Source organism: Medicago sativa, chromosome 8 (assembly GCF_051527215.1).
Source record: "Medicago sativa cultivar Bolivia chromosome 8, Bolivia_mono, whole genome shotgun sequence".
Classification (NCBI taxonomy): domain Eukaryota; kingdom Viridiplantae; phylum Streptophyta; class Magnoliopsida; order Fabales; family Fabaceae; genus Medicago; species Medicago sativa.
In genome coordinates this window covers 68100160-68126075 of record NC_140756.1, presented here as the reverse complement: position 1 = coordinate 68126075, position 25916 = coordinate 68100160, and the positions used below count along the sequence as shown (strand labels likewise).

Genomic DNA, 25916 nt, shown 5'->3' with positions numbered 1-25916 from the left:
GTGTTGTCTCGCTTGCTAGCTGCCACGAAACGAGATGATTGAAACTGCTAACCGGATTCATCATAGCCACCGTTGAAGCGGGGATTTTAGTCATTGCAATAATGCAATTATAGCAGATTTTGGTTTTATTTTCTGTAAGTTTCTTTTTTGTTTAGATTAAGTCTCAAATTTAACAATTGTTCTTAATTTTTGTAAGTCTTTCTTTTTCGTTTGGATTAAGTTTTGACAAATTTAAAGATTGTTGCATTTAATCTATGACTTCAACTTTTTGGGTCACATATGACGAAAAAGACTAATTTTTAAATTTACAAGGACTTTATCCAAATAAAAGAAAGATGTATGCACTAAAATCAAATTCAAAAATAACAAAAAAAATTGTATTTTACAGAATTTTGAATGTTAAATTTTAAATAAAAAAACGAAGCTAATTTTTTTTTCATAGTGTCACCAAAAACATAATACAAAAGTATAAAAAAAAAAAATAAGAAAAAGATTCCATTGCCGGGAATCGAACCCGGGTCTCCTGGGTGAAAGCCAGATATCCTAACCGCTGGACGACAATGGAAGATGTTTAATCTTTTCAACATTATAATTAACACCTAAAACTAACACACAAACGAACCAAATCGTAAAAAAACTGGGTTTTGATTTTTAGGGGTTTCTTTCCTCTTCTTCATTCATTCATTAATCCGCCAAATCGTAAAAATACAGTCTCAGATTTGCAAAAACCGTGAAATGGTTGTGTTTATGTTGAACAGTAACAATAGCATATATATGATCTGAGACAAACACGGTTTGGTTTATTTGTGTTAACGAGTGAAGAAGTTGTTAGTTAGTTAAAAAGGGTTATTGATTTGAGATGATAACCCGTTCTAAACTTGTTGAACAGCTCAGAGATTACCAGATCCGATCTCAGCATAAATATTCTCCTCTCACTTTCTTCTCTCCCAAACCTCATATCATTACTTGGTAATTTCATATCCTCTCACTTTTTTTTTTTTTTACTGTTTGTTGTATTTTGTGTTTATCATGACTGTCAAATTTGAATAGCATTGTGTTTTGTGACTACTATTTGAATAAGTTGTTTTGCAAAATTTTATTGAAAGCTATGAAGCACTGACACAGACGCGGACACCGACACAAGTAGTTGTTTTAGATAATAGAAGTAATTGAATGTATTCACATGTGTGAGGGTGTTGGACACCAGATAGTTTGACACGCCTTTGATCTGAAGTGACTACTTCATATATGTATTTTTTTAAAAAACTTGGTATCTGGTTCAATGACTGACTAATCCGAGGGGGCCCATTTAAATCTAGAGAGCAAAGCTCTGTAAGGACTAGCCTATTGGCACTGGAGGAATCGGACCTGAAACATTGAAATGGGCATACTCCAAGGTCCCAAGCCAACACCACGACGGAGTTGAATTGAAACCGAGACTTTGTTTGGGACTTACTTCGTATATTGAAAGTGATGGATAACAAGAGATTGTTAGTGTTTCCCTGTTTTTCTTTTAAAAATAGGTGAATTGATTTGCTTTTCTTTCTAGAAGAATTGCTAATGAAATGCCACCTGCTAAGGATGAATCTTACCAGCTGAAAGAATGAGAGATGTCTTAAAGTGTTTCACCTAGTGGGAAAAGTTTTGTTTGTTTAAAAGGGTATCCCCATAGGCATAATTTGTGACTATGCAAGACTAACCTTGAGACTGGGTAGTGGTTAGGATTTGATTGAACTCTTCATATTCAGGTTAAAGTTCTCCTAAGATCACGATCTACTTCCACTGCAATTAACTAGTGTTGGGTTATTTTGAACGTATTAAGTGCATTTTGCAGTGTTGTTAAATAGCCACAACAGCAGCGATGTAGCACTATATTGTAGCGGAATCTGAACAAATTGTTGTTGTGCTGCAATATGTTATTTAGTACAAAATGTCCTCAAATTACGGCTTTAGTGGTGCCATAGCACTGCGGTGTAGCAGAACTTAAAAACTGCTATTTTTTGCGATCTGCGACTGACAACGTGACACTTGTTGTAGTTCTCATCTTCAGTGTGTGTGTGTGTGTAGAAAAGATTGATAGTTTTTCGATTGGGTTATGGGATCATGCAATATAGCTATTGTATGATAATTCAATATCCCAGCTAGTTTTCGATACCCCCCAGAATTTGATGGTGGACTCCTTCCTTGTCCATGTAAATTCTTGACATTGAGGGACATAGCATTGAGATAAAATGACAGGAATTGTGTGTATTCATTCACTTTCAAACCCGGGCATCTGAATGCCATACTATGTTGAGTTTTCTGCTGGCAAATGAATAAGCCATAAGCATAACACCTACCTACACTATTTCGAGGATGTAGTCGAAATTATGCTGGAAATTGCAATTCATATCCCCATTTTGACATATTATATATATGTTTTTAGGCCTCTTGTGCTTTAAGGTTATGGAGTTATTCAGGTTGCATATAAATATGGACACCTGCTGTTAAATCTCAGGAAAATAATAAGTAAATGAAGAAAAAATACATCTGTTGTGAGCTTTATAGGTTTTCGTTATCTAATAGGTAATAAATGAGGCTGGTGTGACAGCTGCATTTTTAGGTTAGAAAGGTACATAATGCCCCCAATCCTAAATATATGGAATTCAATTTGCCGTCCTAGTTCCAGACTTTCCCATTTACCCTTTTGATTTAAGCCTTTGCAGTTTAACCATATGAAATTTTAAGGCAAAAAAAAGAAAATGAAATATTAGCCCAAAGGTTTTGCTACTGGAAAGTCTTTTACACCGCTTTCAAATTTTCAATACTATAAATCGAAACCCCCAAAAGCTAAGGAAAATGGTTTGTCTTTGAAATAAAATGGTTTATGCCATTTTTTTAAAAAATATTTGGGGAGTGAACAACTTACTCTAACACTTATTATTGTCACATTTTGCTATTCTTGATCAATGCACTTTGCCTTTATTGGGATCACGGATCTCCATTTTTCTTGAACAATCAAACCCGGGGAACTCAAGTCTTAATTTTTCTCCCTTCTTCCCTGTTAAATTAAATACAATGACACTGTCTCCTCAAATATGCTAACTTATAGTGCTTTTAAAAAGAATACCGTGAATCTGTTCATGTAAACTGAACATTTTCTTCCACTGATGCTATCACTATATCTTAGTTTTTACATGTTTAAAGTACAAAACCATTGATTGGACCACAGCTTAAGAGCCCGGCAGTACTGGAGCTATAAAATTGGCTAAGGGACTGCTAGATTTGTAGAATTTAGAAATGCAACCATTAGATATCTTTTGCGTTGTGGCTAGTTTGTAAAGTTGATATGCAATCAGGTAGGGTGTTCTGTATTCTATTGGGATGTAAAAATTTATGACTCGGGCATACTATACTATGTTTTCTGCTATCATTTTTTTGATTTGATCTGTTAATGATATTATTGCTCTGTATAAAATCCAGATTATGATGTTTCTCACTTGAGAAAGATGTTCCATGTTAGTTGACCAAGGTTCATAACCCTGGCAGGCTGGCTCCCTTGTGCAAGATCTTATTGCACTTACCAATGAATTCATACAAATATATAAAAGGAATAAATTATCAACACTGATGTAATTAGATTTGCTGTTAAAATGCAAAACTGGATTTCTGATTCCAGGCAGGATTTATGTAGGTCATGTGGCAAAGCTTCGATAGCTTAGACATGGATGTTGGAGACCATGTCATACCACAAGTCACATGGTTTAAATTTCTTAGGTCCATTGTACGAAATGATGGTAGAATGAGTGAGGATGTAAACCATCATATTCAAGCGGGGTGGTTGAAAATTGAAATGGAGGAGGCTCTTGGGTGTATTTTGATATGATAAAAAGGTACTCTCAAACTAAAGGAATTTTTTTACCTTACAACACTAAAGCCGATGGTATTTTATAGGACAGATTGTTGGGTGGTAAAAACCAACGTATGAATAAAACTAGTGCAGTAAAGATGAGAATGTTGCACTGAATGTGTAGAAATACTGGACGGGATGAGATTAGGTATGATTGCATTAGAGGGAGAGTTACCTATTGTAGAAAAGACAGATAAATCTTGATTTAGATGGTTTGTGCGTATGTGGAGGTGACCTATATATTCTATAGTAAGGAAAGTAGATCAGACGAAGGATGGCTTTATCGCTAGAAGCACAAGGAGCCAAATAAATTATAGAAGAAACTTTAAGAGAGAAGTAAAGAATTTAACTAGAGATATGATTTTTGATCAAATACTATGGTGTTGTTGATCCATGTAGACCTAGTGGAATAAGGCATGGGTTCTGTTGTTGTTGTGGGATAATTTTATCAGATTAACGTATAAAATACATTGAAGATGGTTAGGACATGACATGATGCCATTATCCTTGACAATTTCCTTAATTTCTTGCAGGGTTGATGTTGCTGTGGCAATTGCTTTTGCTCTAGTGTTCTGCATGCTTGTCGCCATATCCTGCTTGACCCTTTATTTTAGGCGTTTTTGGATTTTTCTTCTTGTTGTAAGCTTCAGTATAATTCTTCTCATACGCCTAAGAGCTTCTAGGCAAACCTTGGCAAGGAAGAGGGAAAGAAGATTGCCATTGTCCATATGAGCATTCTTTGTGGTGATATCTCACAGGATGTACACTGGCAGACAAAGGATAGATATATCTTACATAATTAATTTGGTCTTCCATGAATATTTGAGTGCTGTCATTACTAGTGTAGGACAAAAAAAACTTTTTCCTACGTTTTTGAGTGTTGATGGTATTCATCTTTTCAACCCATATGCACAAGCTAAGTGAATTTGTCATACCCTTATTTTACTTGTAACACTCGTAAAATTGGTCCTACAGAGAAGCATGAAATTTCTGTTTTTCTATTGTAGATTTTTACAATGAGGAATTTCCTTTTTCCCAGGATCTTCTGCTGTGACATTTCTAGCATAGGCTCTTCAGCCAAAGTAGTATAGAGATGTGATTTACAAATGTAGATATTTGCACTTGATGAGCAAATATTTGTGAACATTTATAAATTTACTTATAAGTATCCAATTGATCAAGAAAATTAGGTATAATTCACATACGGGTACTACCGAAAAAACATGAAAACAAAGCAAATGTATCCTTGTTGGAAATAATTCTCTACATGAGAGTCCCCTTAATTGTCAGCTCTTCATTAGGCAGAAGAGAGAGGGAAAACAATGGAAAAATTGGTTTAACTGTGTATTTCTCCACTGAAAAAACATGAGGAAAAAAAACTAGAGACAATCATTTACCATCCTCGTTCGCCACTGTTTTTCACAGTTCGCATTCAATGGTAAACATTCGACACAATTGAAAGCTTCCAGGGTGATCTTTGATAGATTTGACTGGACTTGGCCTATCTTATAAAGACAATAGGTCACTTGATTTTTTTTTTCCAACCCCACACTTTTAAGAGGTCTTTGGTTTGTCCGGATTTTAAAATCCAAACATGTGAAAAATGATGGATTATGCACTTTTTTACATGTTCGAATTTTAAAATTTGGACAAATCACGAGTATGAAAAAATAAACGGTCATAGATCACAACTATTTTATAAAAAGGTATATTTAGATAGGACAACGAGTAGAATTAGGATGGATGATATAGTATTAGTTTTCATATCAGCAAAATATATTTAGTCTTCACATTACCATACTGATTTTTTTTCTATTCTATTCTTGAAAACAGTTTTCTAAAATAGGTTTATAAAATGTACTGGTTCTACTCAATTGGAATGGAAATGTAAATGAGATTTCATTGATTCACTCAAATAAACATTACAACTTGGTAATTACAATCTTTATTGATAGGACACGGTATGTAAATAAGAAAATGGAGTAACAATAGGAAGATGAAGAATAGAACAAAGGGACTAGAGTATCAGCGGGAGAGAGAAAGAGAAGTTACATCACACATTTCATGCCTTATTTCTTTGGCCTTTTCTTATTTATAAGAGTCCATATTCATATTTCCTATATTGTCTTTTTAAGCTCTTTGACTCGTTACATAAAACAAACATGCCGAAATGTTGGAAAATGCTAATATGGTTACATGAAACCAAAGGATCCTATGAGAAGTCTGGGATCCAAGTCCCGGAAAGTTGACAAAGCAAACCAAAACCAACTCTGATGGGGTTGCCAAGGTAGCTAGCATCAACATTGACAATGATGCTAATTTGGATTTATTTTTATATTGCGATAACAAGGGATAGCTACGTTGGAGAAGCAATAAGAGTTACGGTTGCGCCATGATCACCAAATACTTGCAAAAAAATGTGTTGGAGTTGATTGAGCTTAATCTTTGCTTGAATCAAATTTAATACCACTATTAATTTAACTTTTCTTAAGTTTTTTATTCAACGAAATTTATTTAGAACGAATTAAGAGTTTGTAATTATGCTTTGACAATTTAATGAGGTGTAACCAAAAAAAATGAGGCTAGGCAACATGCACTCCTATGAGGCCATTAATTTTCGTGGTACCCTAGTGAGACACTTTTAATACAGTGTTTCCCTCTTGTCTGAACAGAGAACCATGCATGCTAAATGAATAAGATAAGGAGGATGATAAAATCAAATCAAATTCATTTTCAAAAGCATACTACTCCATAAAATTGGATGCCCTAGATTTTAGACTCACACGTTGCACACTTGCACGTATATAATGAGTGGAAGTGGTCAAAGTCAAAGATTGTTGTTTGTTGCAACTTAGAAAGAAGTGCCATGGGCTAAAGTCAAGTCAATATGATTTGTAGCTGACAATACTTGTAGGCTTGCAGCTACTTGCATGGTGCGGCCCCGTTTTCAGCCAAACCCGATAAGATACTTGTAGGCGTGAGCAATGATTGAGGTCCCCCCCTCCCCTGGTTTGCTCCACTTAAAACATCCTTGCGTTTATTTTGATTACTTGTGTATGAGATCAAACACTCAATTTTTTTTTGGATAATTAAAATTTTATCGATAAAGGTTCGAACCCATTATCAAAACAAGCGAAATTCTACACACCTTCTATGAAGGGTTGTCGAGAGCTCACACAATCATGTGCTCGTAAGTTAGACAAAACACCATACAAAAGTTTTGATACACCAAAAGTGTCGGAGGCCAAAGGGCTACACTTAGCCAACAAGATAAATAACAAGATCAAACTCCCAGATAATCTGGAAAACTATGATAAACCAGAAGTATTGATTTAGTGCATGTTTATACTAGCTAGTATTGCGGTAGCTTAGACACAATTACTAGGATATTGTGATTTTATCAAATTCATGTGCTTTCAAACAAACATTTAAACTTTTATAAAATTCTCTTGTGTTGATAAAGTTTTACTTCGGTTTTAATTATAAACAAAAAATTACTTTTTAGATTCATTGAATAATTAATATATTTGATATATAATATATATTAAATATACATGTTACTCAATTAACTTAAAAAGTGAAACATTACTTATAATATAAACCGAAAAGAGTAAAACACAAGGATGGTTGTTCCAAGTTCAGTCAAGCATACACAATACAATTACTTTTGTTGAAGTTGATGGAAATTAAACATGTGAGAACAAGTCTCACACACCCAATACGGTAAATGAGAGGAGGTCAAAACTATATATATTAACTCAAGTTTTGAGAGAGGTTTAAGAAGGAAAATTCTAGCAACAAATTTGTTGTTGCGGTGAGTTTCTAATCTAGTGTTACTGTTCTTAATTAGTTTTGTGAAAGAGGAGTACGACAAGACGAGCTCTTGATGATGCTCTTCTTTGGTATAAGAATTTCAAAGCGTTCTCGGTGCTATTTATATGTCTTGAAAACTGTTTTTTCTTTTAAATTTAAGATGATATTCAAATAAGTTAAAAATTTAACTTGAATTTTTAAATAAAGTATTTTTTTGATAAAATATTAATCTACATTTGACAGGGGCATCTCTTTCAAAACTCTGAAATCTAACTATCGTCATATTAATTCAACAAAAAACTTGTTAGTCAACTACAATAGTTTGACAAGGCCTTTGACAAGAGCGACCTTCAGAAATTGACATGGCTTTTGACACGGGTGAGCCCCTCATAAATTTTACAAAAATTCATACCCTCGCAAAACATTTGCGATGACCTCATTTGCAAGACATTGTGCCTCTCACAAAACCCGAGACAAATGTTTGTTTTCCAGGGTTTCCCCTTTATCAAAGAACAATTTTTTTTTGTACAGTGGTGTGAGAAAAATATTAGTAAGCAAAGCAAAAAAGTGGATTCACAGTATAAAATATGGCTTCCAATGTTAAAATCTGTAGTAAAAAAAAACATCAACAGAATTAACTATATTTTTACGTGTATTTAATCATATATTGTGGTGTAGGAAAAAGTGGTTGTTCATTAAACATTTAAGAAAATATAGTGGCAATATCTAACATCTTTTAAAGATAAAAAAAGCTCATTATACCCAATTTTTCTACTAAGTTGATGCTTGATTTTGCGAAAAAAAATTGATTTTAATTGAATTGATGCTGCAAAATTGATTCTAATTAAATGTGAATTGTAGGTAAAATAATTTATGTTTAGATACACTCGTATAAATATGAGTTGAACTATAAATTTGTGTGTACGAATCAATTCTAAAATAACAAATTATAAATTCTAGTTTAAAGTAACATCAATCATGAAAGCAAAATTAGTTTCACTCAGAGAATCAAACACATCAGAGTCAAAAAATTGATTTTAATTGAATTGATGCTGCAAAATTGATTCTAATTAAATGTGAATTGTAGGTAAAATAATTTATGTTTAGATACACTCGTATAAATATGAGTTGAACTATAAATTTGTGTGTACGAATCAATTCTAAAATAACAAATTATAAATTCTAGTTTAAAGTAACATCAATCATGAAAGCAAAATTAGTTTCACTCAGAGAATCAAACACGTCAGAGTCAATTTTACACCTATAGAATCAATTGATCATTATCGGAGAAACCAAAATATACGCACATAAACTTCACCCATCTGCCGTTCTTGGAAGTTTGAAACCTTGAAGCTTAATTTGTTTGAACTTTGAAGTTTCAATTGAAAAAAATAGTGGTCTTCTGGAATTATAACTCAGTCCTTTCATGTGTCAGTACAAAACACCTCGTTCATGTCAAAGAAATAAAAGACCGGTAGTTGGTCCGGACTACATAGCTGCTGTGAGTGTACTTACGTTACGTTGTGTAGTGTGGACCAGAACATATTTATTATTGAAACTTATTAATTGAATGAAATTTGGCAGGTGCATGCCTTTCTATCCTTTGCTATACATACGATACACGGGACATATCCCCTAAAATCCCCGCAGTTTAAATGAAAAGTGCAGAGAATCTTTATCCATTTATTGTAAGTTTGTAACCTCTTAATATACTTTTTCGTCTTTCAAGTTGTACGCACGGGTCAATTTCGTCTCTCCGTCTATTCTCACTGTTAATGGTGATGATGTGTGACGTTAAATGATGACGTGGATTGCCAATTCATATGTTATGTATTAAGAGACGAAATTGATCCAAATTTTTGAATTTTTTATGACTTCTTTTTTAAATGAAAGTCATTACAAATTATCACATTATCAAACCGATCCATGAATTATTCATTAAAAATCAAGATAGTTCATTTCCTTAAAAAAAAATCAAGATAATTCTTGAATTACGTCACTCCCTATCAAATCGATCATTGAATTATTTGTCTTAACTATCAAACTGATCCCTCAAATAAATGCTAAAAACTAAGAGAATGTGTTTAACTGTTATTTTGTCATTTAATGTCATTTGCATGTTTGAAATGAAGTTTCATCCACGTTCATCGTAGCCTGGTCATCATGCAAAAGTGTTGAAAACCATCAAAATCTTTCCGTTTCTACATCCATAAGCATATGCAATTATATATGTAATTTTGCGTATGAAAAATTCTCTGTGCTACCAAATCACTAACCGCCCATCAACCACCACGACTGACTTCTTTAAAGCTTTCATATGCAATGATTCACTTGTTCTTGACATTTTTTTTACGCTAGGTTGTGTTCAACTCTGGTAAATTATAATTTTCTGCAATACATTATCAAGAAAGAGACTCGAAGCCTGATATAACAACTAATCAAAATTGAATTTACACTATAAAGCATGATAGCAAGTTTTGAACATCACATATCACTCAAACTTCTCCTTCAAAAAAAATAAAAATATCACTCAAACTTCTCTCCTCACCCTGTCCAAAAGCACTAGCATTTCCCAATTTGAGTTCATGACAATTTTTTCGTTGGGACGTTAGCTTGAAAGAGCCAGCAGAAAGCTGACTATCATGTAATTCACTCGTGTTTCTGATGTTAACCATGTATATTACAGCTACAATACTATTGGGACCCACAAGCTGTACAAGTGAGAAGGTCTCACCAAGATATAGAAACCTGAAATACCAAATCGAAAATGTGTATACAAATCCTAAAAAAGAAACATAAACATGTAATTTGACAGAAAGAAAACACAGTTAATTTGCGAGAGGAAATGCCTTCAAATCCACAATCAATCAATTCATAATCATTATCTTGTCAATCCGGACAATGCATATAGAGCAATGATGTTTTGAAATACATTCAAGCACAATAATTAAATATGCACGCAGTTATGGATCACTAAGGTCTTTATTCAGTGTTGTATTGCAGCCGCAGATAGGCTACGAACAATTATTGTTTTTTGGGTTCAAGATGCCCTAAAAACAAGAAAGCCATTACTTATATACAACTATTTACAAGTTGCATACTCTTCCCATTCTTTACCACTTTGCTTCTATTCTTTTTGGTGATAATCTTATGTTTGGCAACTTTTCTCTTTGAGATTTATTTTTCTTGAATTTTTCTTTTTCCTTTAATTTGTGTTGTCAAGCAAAACATTTAATTTTTTATTTTTTTTATATTTACAATCACCAATTTCTAATTACTTTCCCCAATTGGTTTGTTGGGATTAAATTTCATTAACTAATTATCATCTAAAGTCCTTCCTTGATTGATTATATACTCCTCATATTTCAATTATCAAAAATGCTAAAGTTCCCGAAAAGAAACTTCCCGACATAATCCCGACAATGTAAAGCAAGCATGTGGGCCATCTCTTCCATTTACCATCAACCCATGTATTGTTATAAATAACCTAATCCAACGGTGCCAAAGTTTCGGGAATCTCTCTGGATGAAAAATTTCGGGACAAATAGCATTGCTGTTCAATTATACATTCACTCATCGGTCTCTATACAACTTGTTGTCTCAATATAACAAGAGATCCATTCTATTCTCTAACCAATGTTTCACTCAATTAGCTACTAGAATGGAATTACACTACAGTTGTGTGTGTAATTGCAAAACTAGCATGATGTTTTGCAACTAGCATCTACAAATGCCTTTCTCCATGTACCTTACAAAGGAAGTCTATGTCTATCACTTTTTAAGTCAAAAGATCAATTTCAAATTGCACATCGAAAAATCATTAAGTGTAGAAATAGAGACACCAATATAACAAAATATGATTTATATATCACCAACTAGATCAAGTATCTACATTAGAGTCATAACAAACTACACTTAATCCCAACGATTCTTGTCCTTCTAGAACACTCTCTCCTTCTATCTCTTGTTTTAGAACTTTAGAAAGTGCTAAAAATACTAAAAAAATGTGATTTTGATATCTATTTATAGAGTTTTGTCATCCCTACTTTGCCCAACGAAAAACTTGATTACCCGACCATTTCAGTTAAACGCCTTTCATGACCTCCAGAGAATAGTCTGGCAAAGGATCTGCTTGCCCAACGATTTTGAGAGGATTTCTCATATTTACATGAAATGGGGGATTTTGTGTAAGATTTCATGCAAAATAAGTTAACAAGTGCCCTTAAATATATAGGTAAAATGATGTCCTTTTGGCCCTTATCAACCATCATTTGACACCATATAACAGAAATATTGTATCTTGAGTCGATACACCACTTGGATCCCACATGAACAATGGATATTGCGTTGAAAATACTTCGCCACATATAGCTTGGATTATGCCCAATAGATGACGCCAAAAAATTGTTACGGGGTTAGTATTTGGATTTGAAAATTCGAGAGACTATAACAAGAATTAAAACTTGATAGTTACTACATCACCAAATTTTTAATTTAAAAATATAATTCTTGTTTAACAAAAAATTTCAAAATATGATTGACGCATCTGTCAAATTTTAAAATAAAAAAATTAAAATAGGAGAATCAAAATCACAATTAAATATTTATCGTTAGTAGAGCATGTTTTTCTAAAGTGTAAAGCCAATTTCTTTTCTACTTTGCGCTGTTTCTTTTCTACTTAATGACAGAAGGGAAGCTTATAAAAGCACACCCTATTTCCTTCACACTTTCATTAGCTAGCCCTGCTTCCATTCAAACACTTGCAAAACTTTTTCTCATCTTTTAGCAAAAATTTATATAGCAAAAGTTTATTAGCTAGCTAGCTCAATATGTCTAACTCATACTTAACTTGCTGTTTTCTTTCTTCCATCTTGGTTCTTTCTTTGATTTTCATTTTCATCAAAAGAAAGAAAACAAGGTATAATCTTCCACCTGGAAAAATGGGATGGCCATTTATAGGAGAAACCATTGGTTATTTGAAGCCTTACACTGCCACCACAATGGGAGAATTTATGGAAAATCACATTGCAAGGTAATTAACTAAGTACTCCTATCAGCACCCCCCTTTTCTGTTTCATGAAAAAACAAAAAGAAGGACTAAACTTTAATTAAAACCTGTCCTATATGTGCAGGTATGGTACAATTTACAAGTCAAATTTGTTTGGAGGACCAGCTATTGTATCAGCAGATGCAGAACTGAATAGGTTCATATTACAAAATGATGGAAAATTGTTTGAGTGTAGCTATCCTAGAAGCATTGGTGGAATACTTGGAAAATGGTCAATGTTGGTCTTAGTAGGTGACATGCATAGGGACATGAGAAATATATCACTAAACTTTATGAGCTATGCTAGGCTTAAAACACATTTTTTGAAAGATATGGAGAAGCATACCCTTTTTGTTTTAAGCTCTTGGAAAGAAAATTGTACATTTTCAGCTCAAGATGAAGCAAAAAAGGTAAGTTTTTTAATTTGTTGTCAATTTTTATATTTATTTTTTCTAGTAAAAAATAGAAACCAACTATTTTTTTTTTATTCTCTTTTAAATGCATGAAGTTCACCTTCAACTTGATGGCCAAACAAATCATGAGTTTGGATCCATGGAATCTTGAGACAGAACAGTTGAAAAAAGAGTATGTCTGTTTCATGAAAGGTGTTGTTTCTGCTCCTTTGAATTTGCCAGGAACTGCATACAGAAAAGCATTAAAGGTAATAATAAATAAAAATGTAGATAGTATTAAATATTTGTTTGAATTGACGGTAAATTTGACATAATTACAGCCACACGTAATTTTGTTTGATTAATATAGTTTTAACTACGAACATTGATTTTCCGTAATTCTGTCAAACTTATCGTCAACAAAACATATTGTCAAGTCAACACTCAAAAGTTCTCATAATTTCCTTTTATCTAGAAAAATGTGTCTAATTAATAATAATTCTTACTATAATTTTTTTTTTTCTCATTATATTTTTTTTACAGTCTAGGAAAACCATATTGAAGTTCATAGAGGGGAAAATGGAAGAAAGGATGAAGAGAAACCAAGAGGGAAAAAAAGGGATAGAGGAAAATGATCTTCTAAATTGGGTTTTAAAGCATTCAAATCTTTCCACTGAGCAAATTCTTGACTTGATTCTGAGTTTACTTTTTGCTGGCCATGAAACTTCATCTGTGGCTATATCTCTAGCTATTTACTTTTTACCTGGCTGTCCTCAAGCTATACAACAATTAAGGGTAAGCTAGTGACACAATGATACGTGCAATATTTTCTAAGTAACATGTGTTAATATTTTACTGTTCAACTTCAAACACATGTATGAAAACTACGTGGAATACTATACTAATTATTGTTTTTTATTTTTTGGAAAATAATAGGAAGAACATAGAGAAATAGCTAGATCCAAGAAGAAAGCAGGGGAGGTTGAATTAACTTGGGATGATTATAAAAGAATGGAATTTACTCATTGTGTAAGTCACATGATAATTATTGTTTTATATTTAAAGTACTAGTATTGAAAAATACTATACTAATAAGCAACTTATTTTGTTTTGTTTTTAAAAGGTTGTGAATGAGACACTAAGGTTGGGAAATGTTGTGAGGTTCCTTCATAGGAAGGCTATCAAAGATGTTCATTACAAAGGTAAGTATTTGAGGACAATATTACTATTTTTTTAGAAGATAAGTTTTTTCATGGAGCACCTTGATATGTGGTTCACCCAAGACGATACTTAAAAATTGCTCAAAACAACAACGATCGTGTGCAAATGTAAAAACTCACGTGTCGTTTTCCTCAACATAAATGAAAGGTGGCCTAATCAATGTTGATTTTACAAAACAAAGGAAAACAGTTACAAGGATCATGAACTTCTATTTTCAAATTAACACTGATCATATCACTTTCTCATACCTAGGATCATAGAACTTTCCTATTTATAATTATATGATATTTTTGGTTGGAAGGTATATATAAACTATTCTATCTATAATGGAAAGAGGAAAAAGAAAGAGGAAAGGTTGGTTTAGGTGTTATAGTAAAAGGGAAATTAGAAGGTATTTTTGAGTATTAAAAATGTATGTTTGTGTTTGAAAGGTTATGAGATTCCATGTGGATGGAAAGTCCTTCCGGTGATTTCAGCGGTACATTTGGATCCTTCAAATTTTGACCAACCTCAACACTTCAATCCTTGGAGATGGCAGGTCATTTCTACTTATAACCATTCTTGCACTTTTCTTTTTCTAATTAATGCCATTGTTTAAAGAATTTGTTCTAGATAAAAAGGAAAAATATTAATTAGCACTAACTAATTAAAGAATTGAATTGGTGTTTGAGTAGGTGTAACCCTGTTTTGTAAACAAAAATTAGTTGAGTTGAGGGGTTGAAATTTTACCAGAAGTTCCCAAGGGTATTACTATTTCCTTATACTTGTAGGTTAGAACAAATAAAGAAGGTGTATAATACCTATTAACTAGAAGAGAAATGACATTGGAACACAAATTATATGAACACCGTATAACATTTGTTTCTCAAATCATCAAATTGTGTACACAAAAAACAAGATTGAGCTAAAAAATATTAAACAACACAAAACATATCTCAATCGCATAGAAATACGGTGTCACTCAAGAACATCGGGATGAGATGGCGCGAGTTTTTCTAAGGTATTAGGTTTGAATCCAACCTTACAATAGCATTATAACTCTTAGAAAGAATTTACCTCTTACTCAAGATATTAGTGTCAACAGTCACGCAACAAAAAAATGATGTCCGATATCAACATTCATTTCTCTAGTAGAATATTCATTATGATTTCATTTTAAAAGAGATCATGTTACCATTTATTCATTGTCATAGTAATATATAGTACATGAGCACCTTGTTTATAAACAAACCTGTGGGTCTTGGTAAGTTGGGTGCTTGAGAATTAGACCCCTACCTGGGGTAGACACGCCGTACTGCTTTGACAAAGCTGAAAAGAAATGCTTGATCCTCTCCATCATTATTTTCTTGACTTAGTCAGATTTCATAAAGTATACAATATACATGCATATGTTTTTTGCTACAATAATGAACATGCATTGCATTATATACTCATATATATACTTTCCACTTTCCAGTACGAAAATAATAATTTATTAATTGAAAAGCTCTTCATAAAGAGTGACTGCTTCTGTAATGATTAATTATAATGCAAGACTGTTAATTTTTTTGGAGTATAAATTTTCGTGAACTTATTATTAGTGATATTGTTTATATTTGTTGACAAGCTTGCGTAAATATATTAAGAGGTGCAAATTTCTTTCTTTCAAAAAAAAAAAAAAGAGGTGCAAATTAACCACTTACTATGTGTTATGAAACTAGAAAAATAGAATCTTGTTATTACATTAATCAGAGAGTACAGGAGTATTTATAGTAAAATGCAGTTGCACCACAACATACAATGGTGCTGCAGTAGCTTATAATGCAAGATACTAAGCTAAACTAACTTGCTTGGATCCTAAGGTATCCTTATTATTATTATTATTATTATTATGTAATAGCCCCCCACAAGTTAGAGGTTGGTACAAATCTAACAACCCTAACTTGGATAATAGAAGAGTAAAAGGCTGAGGCAATAAGGACTTGGTGAAGAAATCAGCAAGTTGATTTTGAGAGGAAACTGGCAGAAGTTTCATGATCCCAGATTGAAGCTTCTCTCTAACAAGGTGGCAATCAATCTCCAAGTGTTTGGTGCGCTCATGAAAAACTGGATTGGCAGCAATATGGAGGGCACTCTGATTGTCACAGAACAACACAGGAAGCTTGGAGCATTGAATATGAAGATCCTTGAGAAGATAAAGAAGCCATTGAAGCTCACAGGTAGCTGATGCTAAAGCACGATACTCAGCTTCAGAAGAGGATCTGGAGACAATGGTTTGTTTCTTGGTTCTCCATGAAATCAAGGAGGAACCTATGAAGAAACATTGGCCAGAAATGGAACGTCTGCTATCCACGCAACCAGCCCAGTCAGCATCTGAAAAACCCTGAAGGTGAAGAGAAGAGTTCCTGGGAAAAAATAAACCTTTGCCTGGGCATCCCTTAAGGTATTTGAGAACTCTCAGAGCTGCATGATGATAAGATTGTGTAGGTTTAGATAGAAACTGGCTTAATTGCTGAGTTATGAAGGTAATGTCTGGCCTGGTGGAATTGAGATAGAGAAGTCTCCCAACTAATCTTCTATAGGATGGAATGTCTTCATATGGTGGAGAAGAATCATTATGAAGCTTCAATGAGGCATCAGAAGGTGTGGAGATTGGTTTGGAGCTGATTGTGTTTGAATCAGACAACAAATCTAAGCAATATTTCCTTTGACATAGTGAAATGCCTTGCTTAGAGTGAGCAACTTCAAGACCAAGAAAGTACTTCAGTTGTCCCAAATCTTTGATCTTGAAGGTAGAATGCAGAATGGACTTTATATGTTGAAACTCAACAAGAGAGTTGCCAGCCAATATGATATCATCTACATAAACTAATAAAACTGTGAAAGAAGAATCAGTCTTCTTGATAAACAATGAATGATCTGCAGATGCTTGAGTATAGTTTTGTTGAAGTAGTGGAGGTCAACTTTTCATACCACTTTCTACTGGCTTGCTTTAATCCATATAAGGATTTGAGCAATTTGCAAACTTGATTGGGCTTGGAAGATGTGACACCATGAGGAAGCATCATGTAAACATCCTCTTGTAACTCTCCATGAAGAAAAGCATTGTTAACATCTAATTGATGAAGATGCCAATTGTGTATGGAGGCCAGAACAATTACAAGCCTGATAGTGGTCATTTTGGCAACTGGAGAATAAGTATCAAAATAATCAAGGCCTTCAATTTGAGTTTAACCCTTTGCTACCAATCTAGCCTTGTATCTTTCAACTGAACCATCAGCATGATACTTAATTTTGTAAATCCATCTGCAACCAATAGGTTTGATGTGATCTGGTAAATCAACAATCTGCCATGTACCAGTTTGCTCAAGAGCTGACAGTTCAACTTGCATAGCTTTATTCCAACATTCATGCTTGCTTGCCTCAGCATAGGTTTTAGGTTCAGTGTGTGAATGTAAAGACATAACAAAATGAGAATGAGAGTTAGATAAATTTGCATGAGACAAATAGTTGGAAATAGGATATGGAGAAATATGCAAATGGTTACAGACATAATCTTGAAGATAGACAGGTGCATTTCTGGTTCTATTTGAGTGTCTGGGTGAAGGAGGAGGATCAGGAGAAACAACATTTGGAGAAGGTAGGTTAGGGGATGCATCAGGTGAAAAATGAGAAGGTGAAATAGGAGGAGATGATGAAGAATAATCATCATCATCAATAATGGGAGTTGGTGATGTATTTTCCACAGATTCAGAAGTGGGAATGGGAGATGCAGAAGTAGAAAAATACTCCCATTGAGTAGTGATGGAGTCTTTATTGGATGGATAAGGTAGATAATGTTCATGAAAAACAACATGTCTTGAGACAAAGACTTCCCTAGTATGAATATCAAGAAGAAGGAAGCCTTTATAACCTGACTTGTAACCCAAGAAAACTGTTTTCCTGGCTCTAGCTTGAAGTTTAGTTCTATGGGATTGAAGGGAAGATGCATGACAGAGACAACCAAAAACTTTAAAGGTATTGATATCAGGTAGTTTATGATAAAGCCTATAATATGGAGACTGACCTTGAAGTAGAGGTGTGGACACTCTATTGATAAGAAACACAGCATGCAATAAGGCATATGACCAATAAGAAGCAGGAAGTTTTGACTGATATAAAAGGGCTCTTCCTACATTCAAAATGTGCTGGTGTTTTCTCTCTACCCTACCATTCTGTTGAGGAGTCTCCACACAAGATCTTTGGTGTAGAATACCATGAGATTCATAGAATAAAGGAATAGAGAATTCTGGACCATTGTCAGATCTAATACATTTGGGGGTGATATTAAACTGATTCTGGACCATTGTAATGAATGATTTAACATGATGAGACACTTCAGATTTATTTTTGAGTAAGATTATCCACAAAAATCTACTATGATCATCAACAATAGTGAGAAAATATTTGTGACCATGTATGGATGAAACTGATAAGGGACCCCAAATGTCTAAGTGTAACAGTTCAAAATTAAAGGAAGCATTAGAAGTACTCAATGAAAAAGGTAAATGCTTTTGCTTAGCAAATTGACAAATATCACACACAGAGTTTTTATTATCTGAAACAATATCTGAATACAAAGAAGACATCATATTCAATCTTTGATGAGAAAGATGTCCAAGTCTAAAATGCCAAATGGCTTTATTAGGAATGATAGTACTAGGAGTACAAGAAACAGATAAAGCTAAACTAGCTTGCACTTTATTTGCAGAAACAGATGAGGCATGGAACTTGTATAATCCATCCTGCTGACTAGCCAAACCAATCATCTTCAGGGATTTGGAGTCCTGTATGATGCATTGGTCAGGTGAAAACTTAAAGAAACAAGACAATGATTCACACACTTTGGCTACAGACATGAGATTGAGTTTAAATGAAGAAGAATATAGAACATTATTAAGATAAAATTGAGGACTGAATTGAATATTGCCAGAGTGAGTGACAGTGACAACAGATCCATTAGGCAAAGTAACATTTGCAGGAGAAATAGCATGATATGAGCTAAACAAATTCAAATTACAACATATGTGCTCATTAGCACCAGAGTCAATTAACCAATATGATTCAGACAAAAAAGGAGAAGTGGCATTGATTATACCTGCAGAAGTACTTGAGGAAGGAACAACATAGCTGGAAGAGACTTGAGGAGAGGCACTGATATTGTTGGCAGTGCTAGAAGTGGAAGGTGAAGCTGAGGGAAGCAAGTTTGCCTGCTGCAATAAAGCTAGAAGTTGATCCACCTTATCTTGAGACAAACCAGATACACCAGCAGAAATATTGACTTCAGATACATCACCAGAAGAGGCATTGACCTGTGAATTTTGCTTATTCACATTGGGAAATCCATGCTTCTGATAACAATAATCAACAGTGTGATTAGTTTTGTTGCAGAAAGTACAATGTCTAGTAGGCTTATTGTATCCACCTTTACCACGCCCCTGAGACTTTCTGGCATCAAAAGCATTAATAGAGACACTGCTATCATCAAGAGTCACCATAGTAGGAGCAGAAGCATTATTGCTCTCTTCTTGAATAACCAAGGAAAACACTTTGTTCAGTGTAGGAAGAGGATCAAGCAAAAGAACTTGAGTCTTAACCACTGAAAATTGTTCATTGAGACCAGTGAGAAATTGAATAATCTGGTCTTCAACCCTATAGGTCTTAGGTAACTTCACAGCGTCACACTTGCAAGCATAAGGACAATGACATGCAGGAAGGGGCCTATGTGAGTGCAATTCTTCCCACAAAGCCTTCATCTCTGTGAAATAATCCAATACAGACTTGTTACCTTGCTTCAATGTGTGAAGTGAAGTTCTCAATTGAGCAATGCGAATTCTATCAACTTTGGAGAAACGTTCTTTCAAATCTTCCCAAACCTCAAAAGCATTATCATGAAAGACAAGTGTTTGTGCAATTGAATCTGAAACCGAATTGATAAGCCATGAATGAACGAGATGATTACAACGTTCCCACGCATTACGGTTCAGATCATCATGATCTGGTTCAGGTAAGGTTCCATTGATGAAAGGAAGCTTGTTTTTAGCTCCTAAAGCACGTTGCATAGAACGACTCCATGAAAGATAGTTTGATCCATTGAACTTTGGAGAAACAACTACAGAATTTGGTCCTTCACTTGGATGAACGAAATACGCAGATTCAGAATCAGACTGTGATTGTTGTTGATTGTTATTGCGCACCATAGCGAAAACAGAGTATAAGCAATTGAAAGAATGAGGAAGAAGGTGCAGTAATGGCGAAGATTAAAAAACGATAACAGAAACTCAAATTGAGTAAAATCAACTCAATAACGAAGAAGAACACAAAGCTTCTTCACAAAAACAACGAGAAATCAACGAGAATCGCTGCAAATGAAGCAACGTCAATGGCGGAAATCGAAGGAAGAAGATGAAGATTCAACAAACTTCATCCACAAGGCACAACGAAAAACGGTTACAGGATCGTAACAAACTTTCCCTTGAGGGAAAATCTGATACCATGTTATGAAACTAGAAAAATAGAATCTTGTTATTACATTAATCAGAGAGTACAGGAGTATTTATAGTAAAATGCAGTTGCACCACAACATACAATGGTGCTGCAGTAGCTTATAATGCAAGATACTAAGCTAAACTAACTTGCTTGGATCCTAAGGTATCCTTATTATTATTATTATGTAATACTATGTTTGTTTTTTATTCATCAATCATCATGTATTATCTTCATCAAAGATCCCTGATTGGATTGGTAGTAAAGCCATTCACGTGTGCAATTTTACTGAAACAATTTCTTATATGCAATCATATATCCAAAATCTCATTATGACAAAGTTGAAGTTTTTATTTTGTTGACATGATTGACCAACTTGAAGTTTAGATTAAATATTATTTTGGTATAAAGTTTAGTTTATACTTACAGTATATTTGAGACTTGAGATCGAAGAAGTATTTGTTTAGAAAAAATCCCTAGTACGCTAGATCGGATTATAGTATAGATTATAAGTCAAATCTCAATTTTTTTTACTTATTATTATGGTATTGATATGAAGTTTTCACCTCCTATTACAAGTGATTCATCTTCTTCGGATAACTTGTGGGATACATAAAATGGGTTCTCACCTTCCAACCAGGTTTATTCCATACGCATAAGTAAGAAATCAGATATTTGATCACATGTTTAAGGAGCTCAAGTCCCTTATCATTTAGATCAATTTATTGTTGGTGATTATAAGTTAAATCTACAATTTGTAGAGAAGATTAATATTTCACCATTCATAAGGTTATTTTACATTGGATGAATAAATTCTACATTTAAGTTAAATAAAATATTGTAAAATTTATTAATCTTGAACTTACTTAGGTTGGTCTGGTGGTATTGATTTGGACCTTGAAGTGTGGTTCTCTTTAAAGTGTTAGACTCGATTCTCTCTTATGTTATTTAAGGTGGATTAGTTTAGCTTCTTTAAAAACAAATTATTTATCCGAAGGTAGAAAATTGATTTGCTGTCAAAAAAACAAAGGTGGAAAATTGTTAAAAACAAATTATTGATCCTAAGGTAGAAAATTGATTTGCTGTCAAAAAAACAAAGGTGGAAAATTAATTTATGTATGGTACAAGAGTAATTTTATTGTGCATATTATATAAAACCTTTTTTTTTTTTCTTTAAGATATTATAAAACCTATATATCTATTTATACAACCTACATATATTATCGAGAAAAAATATATAGAAAAGCTTAGGGGTGAAGTGTCCTAATCGGCCTAGAGGGATATCGGAAAGAGTGGGTCCCACTTGATGCGATGATGATGCAAATGACCCATTTTTGTGCACGTGTGGGCAGGCCCCTTCGATTCCAGTACAAATAAATGTTGTCTAAATGTGGGCCTCTTAGTTGCACGTGCATTTGTGCCTGTCCTTTTCCTTTTCTCAGGTTTATTTAATTAATAATTTTATCAAAAGAAATGTGAAAAACTTTTGGAATTACTCCTATAATATTATAAAATACACAGATGCAAAAGTGAACGTAAATATTAAGCAAAATTTATTGATAGATAAATATTCTAAATCAGGATCTTGAAATTATATTATAGGATGTACTTTTTTTTGGTATCATATACTCCCTCCGTCCCAGAATATCTGGCCCAATTTGGTTTTTCACACAGATTAAGAAAAATGTATAAATAAAGTGGAAAGTGCAATATATTGTATTGAGAATGATGAAAGTAGTATTAATTAGAGTTATATTGTATTGGGAATGATGAAAGTTGTATTGAAAATTGAAATTGGTCAGTTATTTTGGGACACTTTTTTTTAGAAAATGGGTTAGATATTCCGGGACGGAGGTAGTACTATCTTTTAGGATGTACTTTATTCGATTATCATTCTCTATTCAAGAGTTACTTATTAAAATTATTGTCAGTGTAGATTCTTAGTTAAAAAAATATCTAGGTAGATAAATATTAAAGTTGAATCTTGTACCCAAAATAAATGAAAGAGTTAAATCTATGGATTTTACTTGGTGAATTCATTTAAGACAATGAAATAACTTACAATTTGTATAAAAAATTAAATATTTTCTACTATTTTGTATATTATTCAAAGATGCAAGGACATCAACTTTATTATGATATTGATTATTATTTACTGTTCAATTTATCAAATATAAACTTTTTCAATTCAATTGGTTTCACATATCCAAGTAAAACAAAATATTTTAGTGTAGTTTAGTTTACATGAGTTTAGTATTTGACTCCAGCCTCTTCAGAGCAAAGAGAATTTCTTGTAATTCAAGGTCATCCCATACTAAGGAATTGTTTTTCCTAGATGCAAACTATAATTTGAATGTAGATATCTAAAAAATGTACTTTTAGAAACATAGATTTTTCAGAAGTGAAACGGAGAAAAGTTGCAACCCATATTAATGAGGAAATTGCTCTTCTATTTTGTTTTTGTTCATTCACGTGCCTGCTTGAGTTAACTCATGTTGAAAAATATTCAACGTGAGTTTGAGTTAACTCACCTTAAAAAAGTCGAACGTGAGTTAACTCAAGTACAATATAATTAAGGGAATGAACAATTTTAGAAGGGAAAATAGCAATTTTCTACTAATTAATGACTTCTTTCTGGCCCAAAATATACCATTGCTCCTTTAGCCCATTATTGTTATCCAATTTATAATGCTATCAACCTTAAATGAAATTATTTTTTGACTCCGTTTTCCACCTTATTGATTTCTTGCGCACTCTATTTTGCTCGTATTATATAATCTGAATTGTATAAACACTCCATAAAAATCTTCAAAACACGTTAAAACATTTTAGATTCTATAAGGCGCGCTAGAACTCATGATGGAAAAAGTTATGACCTTTTTTCTTTGAATAATGCTATCAACACCTTTTCTAGTTCCTTTTGATATTTGGATTGATATTGATGTTGTACGTGCAGGGTAGTAGTAAAAGTGGAAATTGCACAAACATGAGCAATAACAACTTCATGCCATTTGGAGGAGGACCAAGGCTATGTGCAGGATTAGAATTAGCCAAACTTGAAATGGCTGTTTTCATCCACCATATCATCCTCAACTACAACTGGGAATTGGTTGATATTGATCAACCTACTGTATACCCTTTTGTTGATTTTCCCAAAGGTCTACCAATTAGAGTCCAAAGCCAAGCCACTCTTTAATATCAACAAAATCCATCTGAACCCCTCTTAGTACCAAAAATAATAAGAGTCCTTATCTTATAGTAGTAATTTTTTTTTATTTACATATCGAAGTAGATTTATTTATTTGAACAATTCTATGCTACTTTGATTTTATCTTCCTAAGCCATCCTTTAGTTTTATGGCAGCATAACATTGCTTTTTCAACGCTCACTGCGATTTACCTTTTGTAAATAATCCAATAATCTTTAGTGCATTATCTATTAAATTGTATCCTTCATAATTTTCAAGCATGGTGATTTTGGATTTTATTTTATTTTACACCAGCGCTATGGTTCAGTTTAGGATAAAAACATAACCGAACCTAGTTGGTATGAAGGTTCAGGGCGTCAGTCATGGTGGTTCTAAACTAAAACGAAACTACCTTCAAAGAAAATCATATAATACTTTTTCGAAGAGAGATGATTAGTGACAATTTCAGTATTGGTAAATGGCAGTCCGACAAAAAAAATTGGGATGGGTCGTGGCTTGAGACAGGGGATCTTTTGTCGCCATTTCTTTTCCTAATAGTTGTTGTTGGAACATTGGTGTGAAGTTGGAAGGAATTTGAAAGATTAAACACCAACTAATAAGATTTTGAACCAGTGTCAAGTGAATTGAAAAAATAGAGAGCAAAGATCCCACATAAAATTACAAAAAAACGGTTAATAATTTTCAAACGTTAGCGCAATAAAAAAAGAGCAGAAAGACGGGCTCGGGAGTGTCCGTCCTTTCACTAGTATAAATAGATGACTCTACTCAATTTAAAAATCACTCCAAAGAGTTCCATTAAGTTGTAGATAACTCTCTCTCTATCCAGTTTACTCAATCTCGAAATCTATTGGTTCCTTAACAAATTGTTTTTCTGTTGACTGCAATACTACTAGTGATGGTGAATCCACTACACATGTAAATGCTTCTAATTTACTTAAAACACAATAATTCATTTGTAAAATTATACTTCATGTCTTGAAAAAACATAGAATAAAAATCATTTGTAAATTTTATACTTTCAAACCTCCCATAAAAATTGAAACTAAACAGGTAAATGGTTCCACGTTGAATCAAAACATATATGTAACTAATTGGTTCAGATTTTAATACTATGAACATTTCTTCATTTCACAGCATCAAGTCTAGTACATAACCCATTGTTTTCCACTTTTTAAATAAAAAACTTCATGTATATAAACTTGAAAAAACTTATCAGATAACGATTTATCAAACTTATTAGCAAAGGAGGGCTGAAAATCAAATTTGCCAGTAAGTAGTGTAAAAAACACAAAACAAAAAATAAAAATATAGCACAAAAAATAAACACACACACAACAAGAAAACCATAAAAACAAACTCACAATAATCCAATAATAGTTGAATCAAATAGAAACCGAATTGGAAATTAAAGCACAAAATTACAACATGTAGAACAGATCTGAGGACCAAATCAATTTTCTCTCTAGCTCATTCAAGCAACAACGATATAATCCTTCCCTCAATCATGGCTTGCCTATCAACATAAGCTTTATGTGCCATAATCATCAAAATGTAAGAAGCCTTCTCTTGACATTCAGATGAATTTGAGAATGAAGATTTATCTGAGCAGTTCAACGAGATGAGAAATTGTTTCAACTATTGCAAACGAGCCTCTTCGCTTCGGAGATAGAAGAAGAAGAAGAAGAAGAAGAAGAAGAAGAAGGGATGATTCGAGCAATGAACAATGAGCGATAAAGGAGGTAAATGAATTACTTTCTCAAATTTTGGGTTTTATGATGGTGAGAGGAAGAAGAAAAAGAATAGAGAATATGGGCATGTAATTAAATAATGAAGGTGAAGAAG

The 25916-nt window shown here is 33.2% G+C and overlaps 2 protein-coding genes and 1 non-coding gene across 4 annotated transcripts; 2 read left to right on the top strand and 1 right to left on the bottom strand.

Moving 5' to 3' along the window:
* Window positions 1-493: 493 nt before the first annotated feature.
* TRNAE-UUC (transfer RNA glutamic acid (anticodon UUC)) lies at window positions 494-565 on the bottom strand. The gene has a single exon. It is a non-coding gene; the product is annotated as a tRNA-Glu (tRNA).
* Window positions 538-4930, top strand: LOC146900853 (uncharacterized). 2 transcript variants are annotated; one of them, XR_015022266.1, is made up of 3 exons: window positions 538-969; window positions 3674-3872; window positions 4423-4562. XR_015022266.1 is itself a non-coding variant. In XM_085734290.1 (2 exons), the coding sequence occupies exons 1-2, from the start codon at window positions 860-862 to the stop codon at window positions 4619-4621; spliced, it is 309 nt and encodes a 102-aa protein (XP_085590416.1). In that variant the 5' UTR covers window positions 602-859; the 3' UTR covers window positions 4622-4930. The 2 variants fall into 2 exon arrangements, 1 of the variants encoding a protein (XP_085590416.1); XM_085734290.1 differs by lacking the exon at window positions 3674-3872 and having other exon boundaries at window positions 602-969; window positions 4423-4930.
* Window positions 4931-12405: 7475 nt separating this feature from the next.
* LOC146900852 (cholesterol 22-monohydroxylase CYP90B51-like) lies at window positions 12406-24278 on the top strand. The gene is made up of 8 exons (XM_085735184.1): window positions 12406-12734; window positions 12835-13159; window positions 13258-13410; window positions 13685-13936; window positions 14078-14170; window positions 14265-14343; window positions 14794-14900; window positions 23823-24278. Exons 1-8 carry the CDS (start codon window positions 12532-12534, stop codon window positions 24060-24062), a joined length of 1452 nt encoding a protein of 483 aa, XP_085591310.1. The 5' UTR covers window positions 12406-12531; the 3' UTR covers window positions 24063-24278.
* Window positions 24279-25916: the final 1638 nt, after the last annotated feature.